This window comes from Carya illinoinensis, chromosome 3 (genome assembly GCF_018687715.1).
Source record: "Carya illinoinensis cultivar Pawnee chromosome 3, C.illinoinensisPawnee_v1, whole genome shotgun sequence".
In the NCBI taxonomy this organism is placed as follows: Eukaryota; Viridiplantae; Streptophyta; class Magnoliopsida; order Fagales; family Juglandaceae; genus Carya; species Carya illinoinensis.
In genome coordinates, this window is record NC_056754.1 from 3,958,665 (window position 1) to 3,979,071 (window position 20,407).

General features: G+C 34.4%; 3 protein-coding genes across 3 annotated transcripts; all 3 read right to left on the minus strand.

Annotated features, from left to right (window-relative positions):
* Positions 1-5,047: 5,047 nt before the first annotated feature.
* On the minus strand, positions 5,048-7,036 carry LOC122302609 (glutaredoxin-like). The gene is made up of 4 exons (XM_043113943.1): positions 6,874-7,036; positions 6,688-6,776; positions 5,560-5,658; positions 5,048-5,434 (listed from the first exon to the last, which is right to left on the minus strand). Exons 1-4 carry the CDS (start codon positions 6,927-6,929, stop codon positions 5,355-5,357), a joined length of 324 nt encoding a protein of 107 aa, XP_042969877.1. The 5' UTR covers positions 6,930-7,036; the 3' UTR covers positions 5,048-5,354.
* Positions 7,037-8,273: 1,237 nt separating this feature from the next.
* On the minus strand, positions 8,274-9,894 carry LOC122302611 (glutaredoxin-C2-like). The gene is made up of 4 exons (XM_043113945.1): positions 9,733-9,894; positions 9,510-9,598; positions 8,598-8,696; positions 8,274-8,490 (listed from the first exon to the last, which is right to left on the minus strand). Exons 1-4 carry the CDS (start codon positions 9,786-9,788, stop codon positions 8,411-8,413), a joined length of 324 nt encoding a protein of 107 aa, XP_042969879.1. The 5' UTR covers positions 9,789-9,894; the 3' UTR covers positions 8,274-8,410.
* Positions 9,895-11,735: 1,841 nt separating this feature from the next.
* On the minus strand, positions 11,736-18,425 carry LOC122302610 (isocitrate dehydrogenase [NADP]-like). Its single transcript, XM_043113944.1, has 15 exons — positions 17,940-18,425; positions 17,508-17,551; positions 17,273-17,382; positions 16,385-16,422; positions 16,025-16,102; positions 15,188-15,241; positions 14,989-15,090; positions 14,820-14,908; positions 14,632-14,735; positions 14,423-14,491; positions 14,217-14,332; positions 13,251-13,285; positions 13,018-13,160; positions 12,547-12,669; positions 11,736-12,185 (listed from the first exon to the last, which is right to left on the minus strand). The coding sequence occupies exons 1-15, from the start codon at positions 18,232-18,234 to the stop codon at positions 12,092-12,094; spliced, it is 1,494 nt and encodes a 497-aa protein (XP_042969878.1). The 5' UTR covers positions 18,235-18,425; the 3' UTR covers positions 11,736-12,091.
* Between the last annotated feature and the right edge of the window lie 1,982 nt (positions 18,426-20,407).

Sequence of the window (20,407 nt, forward strand, 5' to 3'; positions counted from 1 at the left end):
ACCGCTAACCTCATTTTTTAATAAAAACGGTGGCCAGGCTTTTAAGATCAGATAGGCACCGCTGATTTTCAACTCTTCTGTAGGTGTTAAGCGTGCTGTCAGGCCCCGCAGAACTATGAAACTATATTTCGTCTCTTTTCTCTTGCTTCACGAGAGATGCTGTATCATAATTTTCTCTATAAAAGAGATATTCAGCTCATCCTCATTCGCATCTCATCTTCTTCACTTTTCTGTAATCATATTGCATTTTTACTCTACAATCTCTTTCTGCATTCTTATCCTACAATCTCTCTCTGCAATGGCTCAGCAATTTTCTCAGGGTCAATATATGAGGTATTCTGCACCTCATTCATCAGCTGTTCCTGCTTCTACCACAGGTGCTATCATGTAATATAATGATCTGACTCATAGGTCAGATAATGAAGCTATCTATGAGCTTGTGAGTCTCGGTACCTGATACTCATCATCCATTGTCGCATTTTCTCAGCGACTGCAATCCAGAACTTGTGGAGTTGACAATCTCCACGAGAATATTGTTATACTTCAGCGACTTCTTCTGGAGTCCAACATGAAGATAGGAGCAATAAAGTAAGAGAATAAGAATTTAAAATTCTTGCTTAAATCTTCTTTTCGATTGCCCACCCATTTATATAGGGATGCCATGTAAATTCTTGAAGAACAAGAGCGTTTGAAGAATGAGGCAAAGTGCCTTAAATTTCTATAATTTTTTCTTCAAGATAATAAAATAATATTTCACAAATATTTATATTTGTGTATCTATCATCTGGTAGATATTCTGTGTGCTTCCTTTTATTTCTTCTTTAATAATGCACACTTCTTATCAAACCCATAATATGAATCTGAAATACTAATTGTATTTAAAAGATGGTATTTCAAAACTAATAATATCATCCATCTTCCCCTTGAAGCCGCAAGAGTTTCAGATTTATATTTCAAATATGTGCGGTTTTCATGAGCTCTTCTGGAGCCTCAATGATATTTAAATCATATATATAAACTGCAATAATAGCTTGTTTCCATTTGCGTTTGTATTGCTTTAGATCATATAAGGATCTTTGAAACTTGATAGAATACATATTTCTAGATGTATTCATATTAGAAATTTCAGACATTTTCTATCCTTCAGGGATTTTCATATATATATCATGATCCAATGATCCATATAAATATACAGTTAATCATGCATATCCAAACTCTCGGTAACTTTTAAGCTAATAAAAATCTCAATATGATTTCAACTACTTTAAAATCATATCAATATTGTTTCTTCGAGAAACTAACTTGTGATTCCTATATCACATTTTTATATTAAAAACTTCAGGCTTTTTATATTATGTATATAAATATCCACTGATATTTAACAAAAATCACCTCTTTAGGTGTTTGGACTTCAAGTCCATATTTATCACATTTTACTTAGTGATATCAATTTTGCAGGAATTGAGAAACTGACTCGTGATTTATATATCACATTTTTATTTCTTTTCATAAATACCCACTGACATTCAACAAGCATCACCTCTTTAGGTGGTTGGATTATAAGTCTCAATGCATCATATTTTATTAGTGAATCAATTCTGCAGGAATTGTTTCTTTCAATTTTGGCCAATATTTTAAGTCATATTCTTCGACGGTTCTTGATTCACTTTCATCATTACTTCTGGTAATGTCAATTGCCATCTCATATGGAAATATGTTGTCGACAACGATTTTATTTTTATCCATAATTTCTCAATTATTCATGAAATGTAACGAGATCTCGTTATTTTCAGGTACCTGTCCCTCTTCAAGGGAAGACATTTTCATGAAAAGCCTCTTCAGGAGGCACTCTTCAGGAGATTTATACTCTTCAAAAGTTTATATAGGAGAATTTTATACAGAAAATTTGGATGGACTTTATTGCTTGTTCTGTGGGTATGGCCTCTTCAGGAGCACCAAATTATTTGTGCCTTTCTCTTTTGAGATACTCTATCTTTTGTATTGATAAGTCTCACATGTCTTTATACATGTTTTTAGACTGCTGAATTTCTTAATTGTCCTACAGGAATTTCAATCCTCGCTGGGATTTTAGCAGCTAGAATATGAGACATTTTTATCTTATTGCATCCAAAATTTAATTATCATCTAAACTTCTGATTCACATATGATAATTAAGATAACGTCGAATAATTTCATCTTATTTGCTTCAAGCAAATTTTTCTTTCCACTTCTGGTGGTAAGACTTTATAGTAAAAGAATCTTCTGGTTCTTTTATGGACGTCCATATGAAAATCATTCGACTTATCATAATTGATTTTGAATGATCAAGATAACCATAAATTATACAAATATTTTGAATCATATCACTTTTTGATGCATCATAATATTTGATTCAATAATTGTATAATATCATCTCAAAAAAAAAGCTTATAGCTTTTCCAATACGAGCTTTTGACTTGAAAAGATATTTATTATCACGTTCAATCTCTTAGTTTCTTTGAATGAAACGCATCATTCTTTTCACTTCAGGGAATAGAATGATATAAATTCATTATCATTCACTTCAGGGAATGATGTAGATCTAGTAAGACGTGACTAATGATTCTTATCAAAAACTCATTATTTTGTCCAGTCACTGAAAGACCAGATTTAAATTTGAATATATTGTGAACGTTTGCGTTTCATATTGCAGGAGCATACTCGATATTACTACTTCAGGAGCATATTCGAGACGTTCATTTAAATATATATTCTTTCCACAATTTCAATTATGCAATTTCAGGTGCATAAATCATAATGAGTTTTTGGTACACGTATCACTCATTTAAACTATGAGGTACTCAATAAAATTATTGATTTAGAGCGATCCTTCAGGGATGCTCTATTTCCATTCTAAGATAAATTATATCATCAATAATTCATAACAAGTACAAAAAGAATAAATAAAACTTGTATCTGAACTATGTGAATAAAATTATTCACAGATATAATTGATATGTAAATTATGGAAATTTTAATTCACCAATATTTACTTTAAAGATTTCAAATGATATATTGAAAAACTTACTTGAAATAGAAGATTACTATCTTCAGTATCATCTAAACCTTCGTGCACTGTAAAAATTAGTAAGATTGAAAAATATCACAGTACATAGCTCTTGTCTGTAAAACTAAAATTATTAGTCAAACATGTCAAGCTAATCATAAAAATTTACCTTTATCTCTTATAAAGAGGAAACCAGTCAACTATTATTACAATAATAATCTTAATCACTTACCAAATCCAAAATCACGTGATTCAGATTCATTCCCCATAAGCACCAACCTTTTCTTTTTATTTTATTTTATTTTATTTTATTTTATTAGTATTATTTTTTTATTGTAAAGATAATGCATTGAAAGCACTATGGATTTGATTAGTTGTTTTTTTTTTCTTTATCCAAAGATGCTTCCTTTTCCTCTAAACGACAAGAGGGGCTTTATGACTTTTATGACAAGCGGACTTTATTTTCCAACTTTTGTCTCTTTGGGTAGGTGTCAAGCTACCGAGTGCTGACCTCACCTATAGCATAGAGGTAGATTCACCGAAAAAATGAAAAGAATCATGGACAAGCTTTCATCGGTAATTTGTCTGGCTTCTTCATCTTCGCTGCTTTCTAAAGAGATCAGGAGGTTAAGATTCTTCATCCAGGAGCTAGAAATTCCTAGCTGGGATATAGCATAAGCGAGTCTGGTGTGCCGTTCAAGCATCTCTCTCCAAGTGTACTGGATATCATCGTACACAACATAAAGTCTGTCTCTATAGACCATTGCAGAGCGCTCCTCGGGTCACGTGGTTCCAAGCCCGGCTTGCTCCGCGAGTTTCACCATGTACACGTACTGCTCCCTGGTCAGTAAAGAATCAGATCCCTCTAAAGCTTTACCCAGTTGATCTTTACCCATGTAACCAGACACCTCAGATCTGGTGTTGATCTAGAATTGTAGAAGACCGCGTACTAAAAATGTGTTTGCAGTTGGAGCAGCTAGAGACAGAGAGGAAAATCGAGGAGAAAAGCTTGGTTGCAACACAACGAGGATAGCAGAAACACGTCCCTGACTAAACTGGCAGCGTCGGTGCTGAGCCGATCAGGCGAGATCACCATGGTGAGGATGACATGGCTTCTGCGATCTTCTGCAGCGGCAGGTTTTGGAGGTGCGCTACCAACTCGAGCGAGTGAACTACTGCCCTCTTGTGATTGTAGTCTATGCCAGAGATGGATCACCGAAGCGATACTAGATCATGCTTCCCGGATCTCCTCTGAATACAGCGTGAATATCGAAAAGAAAGTAGACATCGACGAGGACTACTCTCGAGCTCCTCTGTTTGTCCAAAAATGGAGTGAACCGACCGTTTGAAACCAAGGACTGTTTGAAGGAGGTGGTGGGGCGTGCCTTACTTCTCAGTCAAAGAGTTTGGAAACTTGTCGGTGCGCCCATATGGATCAACTACACTTGCACACCAGGAGATAGATAAACGCGAGATGATCTTGCTTCCGACAGTAAGAGTTGGTGAAGAAGACACCACGGGAGAACACCACGGGTGCTCTGGCATAGGTGGGTGTTGGCCTGGTAGGCGGTGGAGAAAAAAATCGCATTCATGTTGATAACGTGTTATAAAATCATGAAAATAGAGAAAGAAATTCAAAGATAGAGAGAGAGCTCAGAGAGGTTAAGAGAGAATGAGAGGAGATTTTTTTATTAATCTGTTATCAAACTTATGAATTCCTTAAAGGATTCAACGATATATATAGGAGTACAAAGGGGACTATGCTTTTGACGGCTAGCTCACTATGCTAGCACTATACACTATGCATTTGACGACTAGCACTATACATTTTGACGGCTAGCTAAATGTGGTCATACAATTCAAGATAGTTTATAACATTATGCAGTGATATTCCAATCTTATTACAAGATGACATGTCATTAAAACAGTACGTATATAAACAATTTTAATGACACAACATCGCATTATGGAATAGAACTACGACGTCATCGTACTCCCGAATTACCTAAATAGTTTTTCATATAAAAGAAACCCACGAGTACAACAACACATAAACACAGAACTGAGTTTGGGCACGCACAGGAATGATCAATTCCTAAAACGAGAAACAAGATACCTTAAACCCTATAAGCAACTGCATAATGCATATCTTCCTATTGGGCATACCAACAATCACAGAAAAATACGAGTCCCATGTTATTTAAGTTTTTGAAAAAGTTGGGACAGATTAGACAAACATCATAAAACTGGACACTTATTTATACTTTACTCACGACACACACAAACTTCACTCATGATCCATGGAACTTTATGCAGAAGACTTAGGAAGAGCTCCAGCTTCTGTCAGCAGGGGAATCAGCTTGCCCTCCTTGTGTAAGGCTGTCGTTTCTGAAACAATAGAAGGGAACATATAAGCATAAACTCCAAAACAAACATGCATGACTTAAATTTATACAAATATAAATGCGATACTAGGAAGCTTATAGCTTTGTGTTAAGGTATCAATATCCTACTGTCACAGCCACCAATTTGGTTCCCGCCGATGAATACATTGGGCACAGTCTTCTGTCCAGTCCACTCTGCTAGAGCTGATTGTATCTCACTGCCATCACCTTCAACACAGTTTTACAACGGTGCGGTTTGTAAGTAACAAATTAAGTGGATCATAATCATCTAAGTTTCCTAACTGAGATAACTCCAACGTGGAATTCTCAAAATCCTAACCATCATTTTTTATCAATTTATTTGGATTTTGTCATCTATACATCAACTTAAGGTAAAATTATAAACAATACTTGGCTAAGAATAATTATTAGGATTTTTTTAAGCATTTAACACGGAATTTCTGTACAAAATCTAGATGGACCTAATTCCAACGAAATAACAAAGAAAGATTCTATTTGCAAGCTGGTGTATAGGATTACCCTCCCCACTGTTGGCTTGGCATAATTTGATTTGCAAGAGAAGTTTAAAAACCAATCTCTTGCAAATCAAATCTTGCCATGTAAGCAGTGTGCAAGATGTATCCCTCCACACTGGCTTGCAAGTAGAATAACACAACAACAAACAATATTTTAAGAATCAAAGCATCATAGTAAACCCACACCACTAGATCTTGACAACACCATGAGAATCAGATATGTTCATTACTTTTTACGCATATACACACTTCAAAGGCATAGAAAAAAAATGCTTTTAAAGCAAGATAGACGAGGCTAAAAGTATGCTAGCTAATATTGCATAACCATATGTTTATTTGTAATACATTTTCCTTTTACATATTAAAAAAAATTTGTAATACATGCAACCAAACCCAATCACATCAAAGCAGACAGAGCAAACGATTGTCGTTATATGTGAAAAAGGAAATTAAGGGGAGTCGGATATACAAAACTACTGCATGTAAAGAGTTGGATTTGATTCCATAATCAACTGCAGTTAGAAATCAAATCTTTTTGCTTCTGCTTCAATGAAACTTTTAAATCATATTTCAATTCCTCAAATTCATACAAAACAGCCAAATCATGAATTTCAGTTCCAACGCCTTAATAAAGCGGTAGTGCTTTCTCCAAGAAATTAAACGGCGCAAACCATTAGAGTCAAAACTATATATATATAGAGAGAGAGCGATTTGATCTCACTTTCAGTGTCCAACTCAATGGCCTTGAAAGTGGTGCCCAATTGAGTCAAAAGCTGCTTCACGGTCACGCAGAACGGACAGTACGACTTGCTGTCACCACGATATCAACATCCAAATCTCTATAACCCTCAAATTAGAAGAAAATGATTTCATATATAAGCAAAGTGAGAGAAAGAAATAGAAAGACCTGAAAACAACGACAGGATTGGACGCAACGATCTCCTTGGCCTTTGGCAACGCCATTTTTCTCCCAAACCTAACGACAGCTCTTTGTAAAACCACTCGCACGGTACCTCAAAGAACTAGCACTAGTTTGGGGATCTTGTGAGAAGTGAAATATATAGAGATTGGGAACCGAAATTATTGCGAGGGCCTCCACGCTCGATCGCAGGCGTCCGTTTTTTTGAAGATATTTGTGGGCCCGTCTGGGTCTACTTTGAACGGTTGAACCCTACAAATTGGATTTTGGCCCAAGCCTCCGAAATTATGGGGTAAGCCTACGCTTATGGTTGCTTACTAGAAACAAAAAATATATATAATCAATTGATTTGTTAATTATCTTAAAATAATTAGTCAATTAGTTAATATGGGTTAAAAATAATAAGGTTCTTGTGGGTTAAGTTATTTAATGCATTTAGAAAAATACTTTAATTACAAAAGAATTACATAAAATTAAAAATACAAATTGACGTAATTTAATGTAATACGTCATATTGTAAAGTTAATTTTATTGTAAAGTATATATAACGAATCAAATTGTAAAGTTATTTTTATTATAAGATAGATATAACGATCAAATAAAGTCACGTTAATTTATGAACAAACATGTGTATAATCTTTTTGTTTTATAACATTTATCGTGTATTTATGTATGTATGTATGTATGTATTTCTTGAATGAACTCGTTAATAATTTGAGCTTAAATTGAAAGAGATATAGACAACTAATATAAATTTCATAATATTTGTTGGACATTTAGAAGTTGTTTGAATAGTGAGATGAAATGGTTTTAAATGAAAGTTGAATAAAATATTATTAGAATATTAATTTTTAATATTATTATTATTTTGATATTTGAAAAAATTAAACTGTTTATTATATTTTATTTGAAAATTTGGAGAAATTATAATTATAATAATGAAATGAGATAAGTTGAGAGTGTTTCTCAATCTAAACGGCCTCTTAACATTACTCGATAACTTCATTCGAATATTTTTTTTATTTTTTTATATTCATGAGTGTCAGGGCCAGCTTGTATGCACCAGCTTGTATGCACCTCGACTAATCTCACGGGACCTTGAAATTAACGGTCAGGTAAACCTCTAGTAATTCTAAGGGGATTCGAACTGGTAACTATTAGAGAGCAAACCTAATGCCTGATCAACTGAACAGCTTAAGCTACTCCATAAGTTACATCCAAATATTTGATTCGAATATTCTACTCGTCGATCTATCTTTCTACCACTTTAAGTTTGGTTAGGAACTTTAGGGGATCTCCATCCTCTAACGTGGTGCAAGGAACCACAAGAAAGTTTCCCTAAAAACTATAATTATAAATCGAGAAAGAAACATTAAAATGCGCTTCAATTCAATACACAAATTTCACGTCCAATTTTATTTAGCCTTTTGAAAAGCATCGATAGATAAGACAGAAACATAAACACGCCATAAAACAGGACACTTATTACGCTTTACTCATGAACCAAGATAACTAATAGTTCATTTTAAGCAGAAGAATTAGCAACTGCTCCAACTTGTGTCAGCAGAGGAACCAGCTTTCCCTCCTTGTTCATGGCCGCAGTTGCTGTAGAACGACAGAAGAGAATATTTAAGCATGGAGGTTCAAAAACAACAAACGTTAAAATTCTTTATCCATACAAATATATAAATGTAATATGAGCAAGACCGCACCGTCCCCGCCACCAATGTGGTTCCCGCCTATGAATACACTGGGCACAGTCTTCTGTCCAGTCCACTCAGCCAGAGCTGCCTGTATCTCGCTTCCATCACCTTCAAGACATCATAACATACCCAAGAACTTATTCATCCCTTTGCTCCTTTTAAATTTACAATATGATTACCTTTCTTTTAATAAATTTAACAGTTATCACAAATTAGGTGGTGTGTGTATAAATGAAGTCCTATCCCAGACATTGTAGAAAATTTCTCAAAAATAAGTGCTACAGATAGAAAGGGATTATACACTATCATGATTTCATGTGATACGTTAGATCCATTTTATGATAAAAGTAACTGTATAATCTGACATACACATCAAGTCATATAACTTTGTGGATCTATTTTGTGTAATCCATTTGTGGCTAAAGTATTTTTCTTTCTCAAAATCCTAACCCTTATTTTCAATCAAATGATTCAGATTATGTCCTAATGTTATGAGAAACAAATAAGTTCCTTGCTTCATATACATATACACCCTTCTAAATGCATGCTTTTATAGCAAGACATTCTGATATTGCATCAATTATCTGTTGTTTTCAAGCAACGAAATCAAGTCGGACCTCATCAACGCAGACAGTACAAGAACCTTTCGTTATCCGTGGACAACGAAATCCAGGGGAAATGGATTCAGGAAATTACTATATAACAAAGAATTGGATTAAGTCCAAATTGAATTACAGTTAGAATTCAAAATTCTTGCAAAAGCTTCAATGAATTTTTAAAATTTGATTTAAATTCCGCGCAAAAACGAAACGACTACACAGTGGGATTCCAGTTCCGACGCTTTTAGAGAAAGCTAAACAAGTAAAACGAGATAAACCACTCGATTCAAAAATGAAATATCTCAAGAGCATCTTATCTCACTTTCGGTGTCCAACTCATAAGCCTTGAAATTGGCCCCCAACTCAGTCAACAGCTGCTTCACCTTCTTGCAGAAAGGACAGTATGTCTTGCTGTCATCACAAACACCGATATCAATGATGCGCGCGCGGGCACACAGAGAGAAGTATATAAAGCCATAAAATCGAAAGGAAACGATTTCACATGCACGTATGGGGAAAGTATAGGGAAAGAGAGTTAAAGGGACCTAAAAACAACGACGGGATTGGACGCAACGATCTCCTTGGCCTTCGGCAACGCCATTTCTCTCCCAAAGCTGAAAACTGCTCGTACAATATGTTAAGAGGAGCACCGGCATGGATGAGTTCTGCCATTGGGGGGGGATTGCGTGATTATGTAGAGGGAAGAAATTGAACAACGATCTGGATCTGAAGTGGACCGTTGAGGGCCTCGATTTGTGGCCACCGATGTTTTGGATTTGGAAATTGGCGGGCCAACCAAGGCTATTTCGGACCATTAAAAAAATGTAAGAATATAAAAGGCCGACGTGTATGATCAATTAATTATCTTTATACTTTTTTTCGATACGTGAAAGATACATACCACCCAATTAATTATCTTTAAACTTGATAATAAGGATACGTCTTGTATACACTTTTCAATCGTGAAGCCAAAAATTTTACTCATCATTCTTATATCACTATACACGATATTTATTTATTTATTTTATTTTTTTCTATTACTAAATATGTGATATATCAATGATGAGTTGAAAAAATTAATTAGTTTAAAAAAATTAAACAAAAAATTAAATATGGTATATAATGTGTGAATATGATGAATAATAAAATTCTTTTCAATACAAGTAACAATCCTATACCACAAATTTGGTGAGAGAAAAAAATAAAATAATAAATAATAAAAAATGTATATGGTATAAAGCTGCTAAATAAAAATTATCTAAATTTTAATTATCTTTATACTCGACAGCCTTGAGGTTGTTTGGAAAGTTAGTTGAGATGTTCTCATTTTAAAATTTTTCATAATTTTATTTCTAAACATCACTCAATACAAAATACTTTTCAATTTCAAATATTTATTTTTTTTCACATAATCATTACATATTTCTCAAACTTTCAAATAAAATATAAAAATTAATACAATTTTTTTAAATTTTAAAATAAAAATTATATTCAGACAAATTTTTAATTTTTTATTTAACTTTTTTTTTTTCTCATTTCTCAAAATCTAATAAAATATCTTAACTCAAATTATTTCACTATTATTAACACAATTATCATATCATCTCATTATCCAAACATATTCTTAAGTTTCAACTATGGAGTGATGATGGTTACTATACAACTAATTGGATGGTACTAAAAGTATAAGGTTTAGATAATGAGTTGAGTTGAGATAAAAATTGAAAGTTGAATAAAATATTATTAAAAATAATTTTTTAATATTATTTTTATTTTGATATTTGAAAAAGTTGAATTGTTTATTATATTTTATTTGAAAGTTTAAAAAATTGTAATAATTAGATGAGAAGAATTAAGATCCGCTCATGAACCAAACAAAATCTAAATACTTTTTTTCATTTAAATTTTACATAATCAATAAAAATTAAAATTAAACCTAAAAAGAAATGAAAAAAGTTATATATTTATCATTATTCATATATAAAGTATCTACCTATTTCACACTCAATCCCGTTTAACCCGCACCTGCGTATAAGATTTTACTGTTGTGTTGGTACCATTACCGCCAATTGGAAGAGGATTATTATTTTTTAATGTTTTTGTTCAGTATTTTTCTTGCCAAACTATTCACAGAAACCTTAACCTCAAACCTTAAGCCGCTAATCCCAGAACAGGTGGTTTACAAGGAATGCAGTCATTAGACACAGGTTGGATGGACGATTACAAAAGATGAGGCAGAACATACAGAAGTTTTGAGAACCCAGCTGGGAAACAGTGTCCACCACTTTCCAGTACCTTTCAAGACGCACAGATAATATGACATGAAACAGGAATACCAATCAGATAAACAAATCTGGGTGGCCAGAATTTCAAATAGGCTTCGTTTGGAAGTTGGACTGAACTGATATCAATTCAGTTCAGTTTAATTTTAAGCTAATTCTAACATTCAAACACCCGACTTTCAAATCACTAAACTCATCTTAACTTAAAGCATATTTACACGTGGACCTACAACCTTTTTCAACTTAATATATCTTTATACGCAAGATCCACAACTTTTTTCTTCTCATAAATGCATAACTCATCTTAATATTCAAAGACATCTAAACTCATTTTAGATAGACCCTACAAAACTCACTCCACCATCTCAATTCACTGCAATTAATACAGAACTTAAATAATCTCAACTCAGCTTAAGATCTAAACAGGACCTAAATTGCCATTGAACACAGAACTTATTGCCAATGTAAAACTAGTTTGAAGCGCTGGGGCTTTATTAAAATATAAATAAGATAGAAAGCTATTCCCTCATAAGTCTAACAACCAAACCTCAAAAATTCTTCTTGCCTTGGGGATTGATTTCCTGAATGACCATCTGATAGGGTCACTTAAATGTTCGTTTATTTAAACCACAGCAGGTTCTCGAAGCCTGACCTCGAGATTTTGTGCAACAGCATCAAGAAATTCTTCCGTGTTCAAATAATACTCATTCGATACCCTGAAGACAAAAATATACTTTCAGTAATTAAGAATTATGGGCACCGAAGTACTCATCAATATTCAGTTCTGCAAAAATCTGACTTCCAAAACTAAACCGTTAATATCCACAGTTGTTAGACGTGCCAAAAAATTAGGAGCAGTCCAGATTTGGGAGATGTGCCAAAGTTCTGAAAGAACTAATCATTCAGGCAACTCAAGTCCTTAAACCAAATTTATCTATAACAAGCACTGTGAGACTCATTCCTCGTGTTAATTTATACCTTCATTTTATAGTTATGTGAATCGTGAAATAGTGTTGTAAAATTGGTTCCAAAAACATAATTATGGGCATCGCGTAACAGAGAGAATGTTCAGCTTACTTGGAGCCGTGGCTCAAAATTGCAAGATCCTTGGTCATTTTTCCTGTCTCCACAGTCCCAACGCATGCAGCCTCCAACTTGTGAACGAAATCCTGCAACCTTTCATCTTTATCTAACTTGGCCCTAAGAAAAGGGAGAGAAAAGAATTCAATGGTAGAATCAATAGGGTAAAATAAATCTATAAAAAACCAAACCTAAAGTTATCAAATTGTATAGTGACACCTATCTATTTACATATATGACCAAGGCTCAATAATTTACAGGCTAACATAAATGCTTTGAACATATTTCGAAAGGGGAAGAAAGAAACAATAAACTCTATGCATATGTGAATATGAACCCAATATAATGGTGAAGAGCCTCTGTAAAGTCAGAACATGTGACAATGTTTTTCTTTGGAAATGATATTGCTAGGATGGTATTTTCAAAGTGATAGATGTAACATCGATTTAATTTAAACAGAAAACTGACCTATGTTCTAGCCCCCGTGTCCAAGCAAATATTGAGGCAATACTGTTTGTACTGGTTTCTTGCCCCTTCTGATGTAATCGAAAATGGCGAGTCACTGTCCCATGAGCTGCCTCAGCTTCTAGTGTCTTCCCATCGGAGGATAACTGCACAAATTGTAGTTAATAAGATTTTGCATAATCCTAAGATCTGAATATAGGGAACATTAATAACAGTAATAGAAATCTGATACAAACCAGCACAGAAGTCATAAGGCCCAAGGAGCCAAATCCTGCAACAAAGAAACACGTTCAGACAGTTTCACTAAATGCATTTCACTTGCAAACACTTTTCAGGGTCATTCATATTAACAAAGAGCTTCCTTAATGATCACTCGGGGCATAAAGAGATGTAACGCCCTAATGGAAGACCCAAACCACATGGTCTATAATCCAAAAGGACTAGTCAATGATACAATTGGAGCCCCATTGAAATCTTATAAAATGCAAAAGCTTCTCCTTCCCAAGCAATCCAAGATCTCATAGACCACCTACCCTTATCCTTATCATATGGGGTGTCACAAGAGAACTATATCACGTATGATTGAGCAACAAAGTTTCTTACATTGTATCAGACTAGGGCCAGCTTTAGCGCTATCTTGGCTTCTCAATGTACACACCAGAATAGACGTATCATTAAGGGTGCACTTCTTGCCAGATATGAAAACTTTTATGAGCTTAGAAAGACTTTTTAACTAAATTCTGCGCTCCTAGGATGGATGGTACGCTGATGGTTGACTAATGGTGCAAACCCAACTTTTTCAATATCAAATCTTCATAAAATAAGGGGAAAAAAAGCATAAGAAATATATAAATTCTTTTTTTTTTTTTTAATCGGTAAAGAAATATATAAATTCTGAAGGGCATTGCAAACACATGTTTGCATCAATGCATATGAACAGACAAATCTCCCAAAACCACTAGTATAATTTTAAAAAATAGAAACTCAAGTGTTCTTTTTCCAAATGTAAAAGTCTAATCCTTAGTTCATAACCATTTAGCCATACTATTTCTTAACCAATCATCCATTTAAGAGAAAATACTCGAAAAAGTGAACTGGTAAACTTCATTATCACAAGCACATAATATGGCCATGGCCACAAGAAATGTCAAAAATACTTATGTAGTCAACCCTAAAAAGTCAGAATGAGCTCTTGGCAGCACCTTGAGCTAGTAAATCGCTTTGCACATCTCCATCGTAATTTTTGCAAGCCCAGACATATCCTCCTTCGCTTTTTAGTGCATAAGCAACCATGTCATCTATCAACCGATGTTCATACCTTAAAGCAATATAGCCCTTCAGTAAACGATTTGAAAATATGTTGAGCATGGAAATAGAACATCATACTCTACAGTGGACAAAAACAAACCATATTGAATTCTCTTCAAACTTTTGTTTCCATTTCTTCTCGTATACCTCCTGGAATATGTCCTTAAACCTGCAATAGTTCTAAAACTGTGAACATTGCGGTATACAGATAATCATTAAAGGTTGAAAGAATATGCTAGCAAATGTATAAGGTTCAGATGAATTTAGGGAAAGAAGCACGGCTAATGGAACAGATAATGCAACAACTACCTGCCATCGTATTTCTTCAGAATGGTATTTTTGGTGCTCAAGTAAAGAGGCCACTTCTTTGCATATGCCAGTGACATGGACGACTCGGCAAAAGCTCGAATAGACTGACAATTCACACAATTTTGTCAAAAATGCATAATCAACATACTGAAATGCATATTAAAGAATTGAAATATGATTAGACAAACCTCGTCAATATTATACATAGCAAGTGCTACTCCCGGACCTTTAAAATTAAAAACGTCAAGCTCCACTGGTGTGCTCCCATCTTCAGGGACTGAGGATAAAAACTGACAGATAAGTGGACAAGAAAAGCTTTTCAGCTCATATATGAACAGAAAAGTAAAATTAGCATACCAAAAACCATTTTAAGCTTTCCTGGCCCTTCAATGACTGTATCCGTGGCACGATACTGATCGCCATATGCATGCCTACCAATACATATGGGTTTCTTCCAACCTGTAAATTGAAAATAAGTGCTGAACAGCCTTCGATTTTTTATTTTTTAAATTTTTATGTAATTTCGCATTCAATATTATGAAAGACAGAACTTTACCGGGAACAATTCTGGGAATGTTACGGCATAGGATGGGTTCACGAAAAACAGTACCTATAGAAGTCAGCAACCCTTCAGTACCTCACTTCAACATATCTCCTCTGCTTTAAATCCATCCCCCCCCCCCCCCCCCCCCCCCCCAAAAAAAAAAAAAGTGCGAAAAAGTGTAAAGGGGAAAAAGAAAGAAATATAGACAGGAAAGAGAACATGAGCAAAATTTTGCTGTTGATTATTTGTAACAACTAACATATATTTTTCAGGTGTCTAGATTGAAAGCATTCAAACAAATAACCTGTATCATTCGTGATTGGTCACTTAAAGCTGGGACAGCTGCTAGTTTGGCAATTCCATCTATTTGGCAACATGAAGATTCCACTATCACTAACCAAATGTTACCTCCTTTTTTGGGACAGTCGATTGTGCTAAGAACATCAGAGAAACTAGATATGACACCCTAGTAACTGGAATTATAATTACAGTTTATTAATTTAATTTAAAAGATAACAGCTCCTTTTAATCAATTTAAAAAAAGCTTCGTATGTAATGAAGACAACTTTTTCAATAAGTCGGTATATAACTAGGACAGCATCAGCCTATACCTAATCAAGAGTCAAGACCAGATTTTCCCATTGAAGGAAACATTGTCACAACAAACATCTCATGTAAGTCAAGCATGCCAAACTAGCTGATAACACAGAGAGAGAGAGAGAGAGAGAGAGAGAGAGAGAGAGAGAGAGGAAAAAACCCAATTTATTTGATAAATGACTAAATAACAGAACAAAATGCATTTATACCCTTTCCTTCTATGAGGGAAAATACTATTTATCAAACACAAACCATTTAAGATGTTTCGAATTGTGCCATTGGGACTCCTCCACATAGCCTTCAGCCCAAATTCTTTGACTCTGGTCTCATCTGCAAAATATTGCATTGCAAAATGCTAATAATTCTCTGTGACTCAAAACAAAATCATAACCCATATTTAAGCAGCAAAAGCACCGCCAATTTCTTATGTACTTGATAACGATAATCATTATATGGACCAGCAAGGTCAATATGTCTATAAAACACGAATCAGCAAGGTCAATATGTCTATAAAACATGGACCAGCAAGGTCAACATGTCTATAGAACAACATTTTCTGGGGAAAATAATGGATGATGGAGAAAAAAATGGAGAAAAAAAAGAATAACGAACCAGGAGTAATTGTAGCACACTTTACTGCAACGTTGTACCTGCAGTAAATATATGGTTAAAATGAAATACAGAAAAAAAAAAGGTCCCAGATAAGACTTTAGGCATCGAGGTGAACTAAAAAACAGTGAATTCAAATAAAGTGTAAGCATTTGCATTTTGATTTGCTTTTGTTTTGAAAAGAGCAGCTAGTATAAACCATGTTACTTAAAGTTTTTTTTCCACCACCATGAAAATTTATCTATGCCAATTTCCATACACGTACTTTAATTAAGATGCAACAACACTCTGTAACCCCAGCTTTCAGGAAACGCTCGCCCATCATCAACCCTTGATGGCTATGATTTCAACCAGCAAACGGCTAAACCAAAATTAAAGTGGCAGATTCCTTTACATGACTTCTTCTGGTCACAAGAACCACATATGATTATGATTCAGTAACCAGGTGAACTAAACAGACATTCTGATCAGTTACCAACCTATGACCACTTTCACATGGCATTTGTCTCCTATTCTTAAAGCCTTTTTTATTCATTAGCATTGACAATTGCCATCTATAAACATGAAAATATAAAATAAAAAAAAATAAAAAAAAAAACCCATATTATGTACCAATAAACTAGTGGCTATGATACTGACACTACCCAATTACTTATCCCCATATTCTTATATCACCCAATGAATTTGTTATAATTCTGTTTGGTGCACACAATCGGCTTATAATGCCCTCTCCTTTTCATATTATGAAAAACAGATGAAAGGAAAAATAAAAAAGAAGAAGAAGAAGAAGAAGAAGAAGAAAGAAAAATGAAAAAAAGAAAAGAGGTATAAAATCCAACTCACTTGACCACAACACATGCATTTTAACATATTTCCGGTCCAATCACTTACTTAAGAGCTGCTTCAGCACTTTCTATAGTAACTCTGTCATCCGTTGCATCGCGGTTCAAAATTCCCAAATCAAAGTACTTTATATCCAAATCCACGTATGGAAATATAAGCTGCAATAGATTTTTTAATGAGTTATAAGCTGCAACAGAAAACCAGAATTTCCCTAAATACCAAATCAAGAGGCATCTACAAATCCATTAGAAAAACGGAAATCAGCCAAAATGAAAATTCATACTTTGTCTTTTATCGTTCTCCACATGACCCTTGCCATTTCATCACCTAATAGCACAGAAGATATACCAAAATCACGCACAATAATAAAAACTGCTTCAGAAGGGGACACATAATGAAACAACAAATGTTCCATTTGGTTGCGGAAAACACTATTGAAACAGAAACAAGGAATCCAAGACGATCAAATAGTACTGGGCATTTATAAAACAAGGACATTCACAATCGAAGATCGGCCCAGCTATTTATATGTTCCGCGCGTTCCAGATACTAGAATGTATTGGATTGAGTTTCTCATTTTCGCGAGCAAAAAGAAGTAAGATGTGATTTCATATCATTCAAAAACTTCGTTTCGCTTTCATTTTCCTCTATGTTTTTCGGCGAGCAAAACAGAGCCCGCTGAACAGGTAAAAAATATGGGTTTAAAAGAACTTACCGTCCATTTCCACAATAGGATTCTGCACCCGAATTCTATCGAATCCAGCCGAAGACGAGTAGCACCGCAGCGTGGCATGAGCGAAGCGAGAAGAAGAAAAGGGAGAAAAGGCGAACGAAACACTGTTCCCACGTAGAAGTCCATCGAAGAGCCTCAGATTACTCGAATAGAGTTGCGATTGTACTCTAGGGTTTCTCAGGGCCATAGACACCGACGATGACGATGAAGACGAGGTTAAAATTTTAGCGCTGGACATGGCGCTCAAACGGGATGGCGTCGCTCTCAGACTAAGCATTCGGGGATTTTTGGGGGACCGCTTTATATACGCGAGAAGCGAGAGGGACTTGCTCCGGGTTCAAGAGTTGAGTGCGGGCTGACATAGTGAATGGCGCTACTGTAGTGCGGTGGAGACAATATCTGAGTCAATGTAATGAAATCGAAAAACACAGTAAAAAATTATATAATTGAGACAAATAGAATGAGTATAACGAAGGCAAAGAATGCAATGAAATGGTGTAAGCGTGGAGGGCTGAGCACCCTCCAAGTGCGAGTTGGAGGGCCACCGAATCACCGATTCCCGACTCCCACTTTGTCGAAGGTTGAACCCGACTCGGATTTTGAGATGCACATATTCCATTCCGATTTAGACTTGTTGGAGTAAAGTCGGATTTTAGACTCTCTTTTTTTTTTTTTTTTCTTTTTTAACTTTGTATTTGATTATTTTTTTAAAAAAGAAAAATTTTGTAAGATTTCAAATTTTAATTTTTTCAAAATTTACAATCTAAATTAAATAATTCATTTTTTATTATAATAAAAAATACAACTAACTAAAAACAAGTAACATACTAACATGTATGTTGAATCCAAGATTTCAAGTTTTGTGTAATTATATATTTACACATAGATTTTGATGATAACAAATAAATTCAAAAAATAAAGAAGTCTCAAACTCAAGTTGTCTACACAATGAAGTCAAGCACATCAAGGAAACAAGTATGAGCAAGAAGGAAACAAGTTCACATTAAAATTATAGAGTAATGTTGTAAATCTCTTCAAAATTTAAAATTAGGATTAATGCTCAAAATTAATATTTTATCATAAAGCATTAAAATACATTTTTTACATGTGCATGAATATTTTTGAAAATTAAATTTGAAAATTTTGAAAGATGATTGATTGTCATCTTTTACATGTGCATGCCTTGATTAAATGATTGAATTTTGAAAATATTAAAGATGATTGATTGTCATCTTTCACATCTGCATGTTTTATTTGAATATTTTCAAAAGTGATTGATACTTTTTTGGACTTATACAAAAGGTAGATGATTTTGTTTGAAAAATTTGAAAAGTAAAGTGTGCTCCTTTTGTCATATACAAAAAGTAAAAGATTAGATTTGAATTTTTTTGAAAATGAAAGTGTGCTCCTTTTGTCATATGCAAAAAGTAAAAGATTAGGTTTGAATTTTTTTTAAAAGGAAAGTGTGCTCCTTTTGTCATATGCCAAAAGTAAAATATTAGGTTTGATTTTTTTGAAAAAGTGAATGATGTTGTCTTTGACATGTGAATCTTTTTAAATTTGAATATGAAGTCTCATATGCCTATCAATAGATCATTTGAGAGCTTCACATTCACAACACCAAGAGCATACAACATTCATTCAAAACTTTCATTCTCTCTTCTCTAAGCATTGAGCCTTAATCCTTGTTCATTTTGAGAGATATAGTTTGCGTTGTATTGTTCTTATTTCACTCATTGAGGAGTGTTGTCTGATAACCTACCCACTATCAGCTTTTGTATCAGAAAAATGGTGTGTATAACCCTTGTGCGTGTAGAAAGTATTCTACACGGGGAATAGTTGAATCATCACGTGTAAGGTGATTGCAAGTGTAGAGGGTGTTCTACATGGATCCTTTGTAGCAGTGTTATTCAAAGGTGTAATAGGTTTTTATCTCCACCTGAAGGAGGTTGAATAGTGAATTTGGTAATCCTCAAGGGGTAGCTTGAGGCGAGGACGTAGGTAGTGGGGCCGAACCTCGTTAACATATTGAGTTTGCTTCTCTCTTACCCTTACTCTTTATATTTATTGTTATTTCATATTTTGTTTATATTTTATATTATATATTTGATTTATAATTGTTATTTTTTTAATACAACTCAATTCACCCCCCCTCTTGTGTTAGTCATCTGGGCAACAATTGATATCAAAGCTAGTTGACCTGTACTATTCATACAGGCAGATCACTCATGGGAACTCTCGCTTGTGACTGTGTCACCGAAGCAAGACTCTCCGACCATGAGTGACAGTGCACCGGTAGAGACGGTGGCCGGCTAGTCTGGTAGGTACAATTGTTAGGTGACATAGGTGCGGCCTATGATCAGTAACAATTGGTATCAGAACTAAGAGCTCTATTATAAGATTAACTATCTTTTGAGTTAAGATCTTATGGCTAACATTGCAGTTTCATT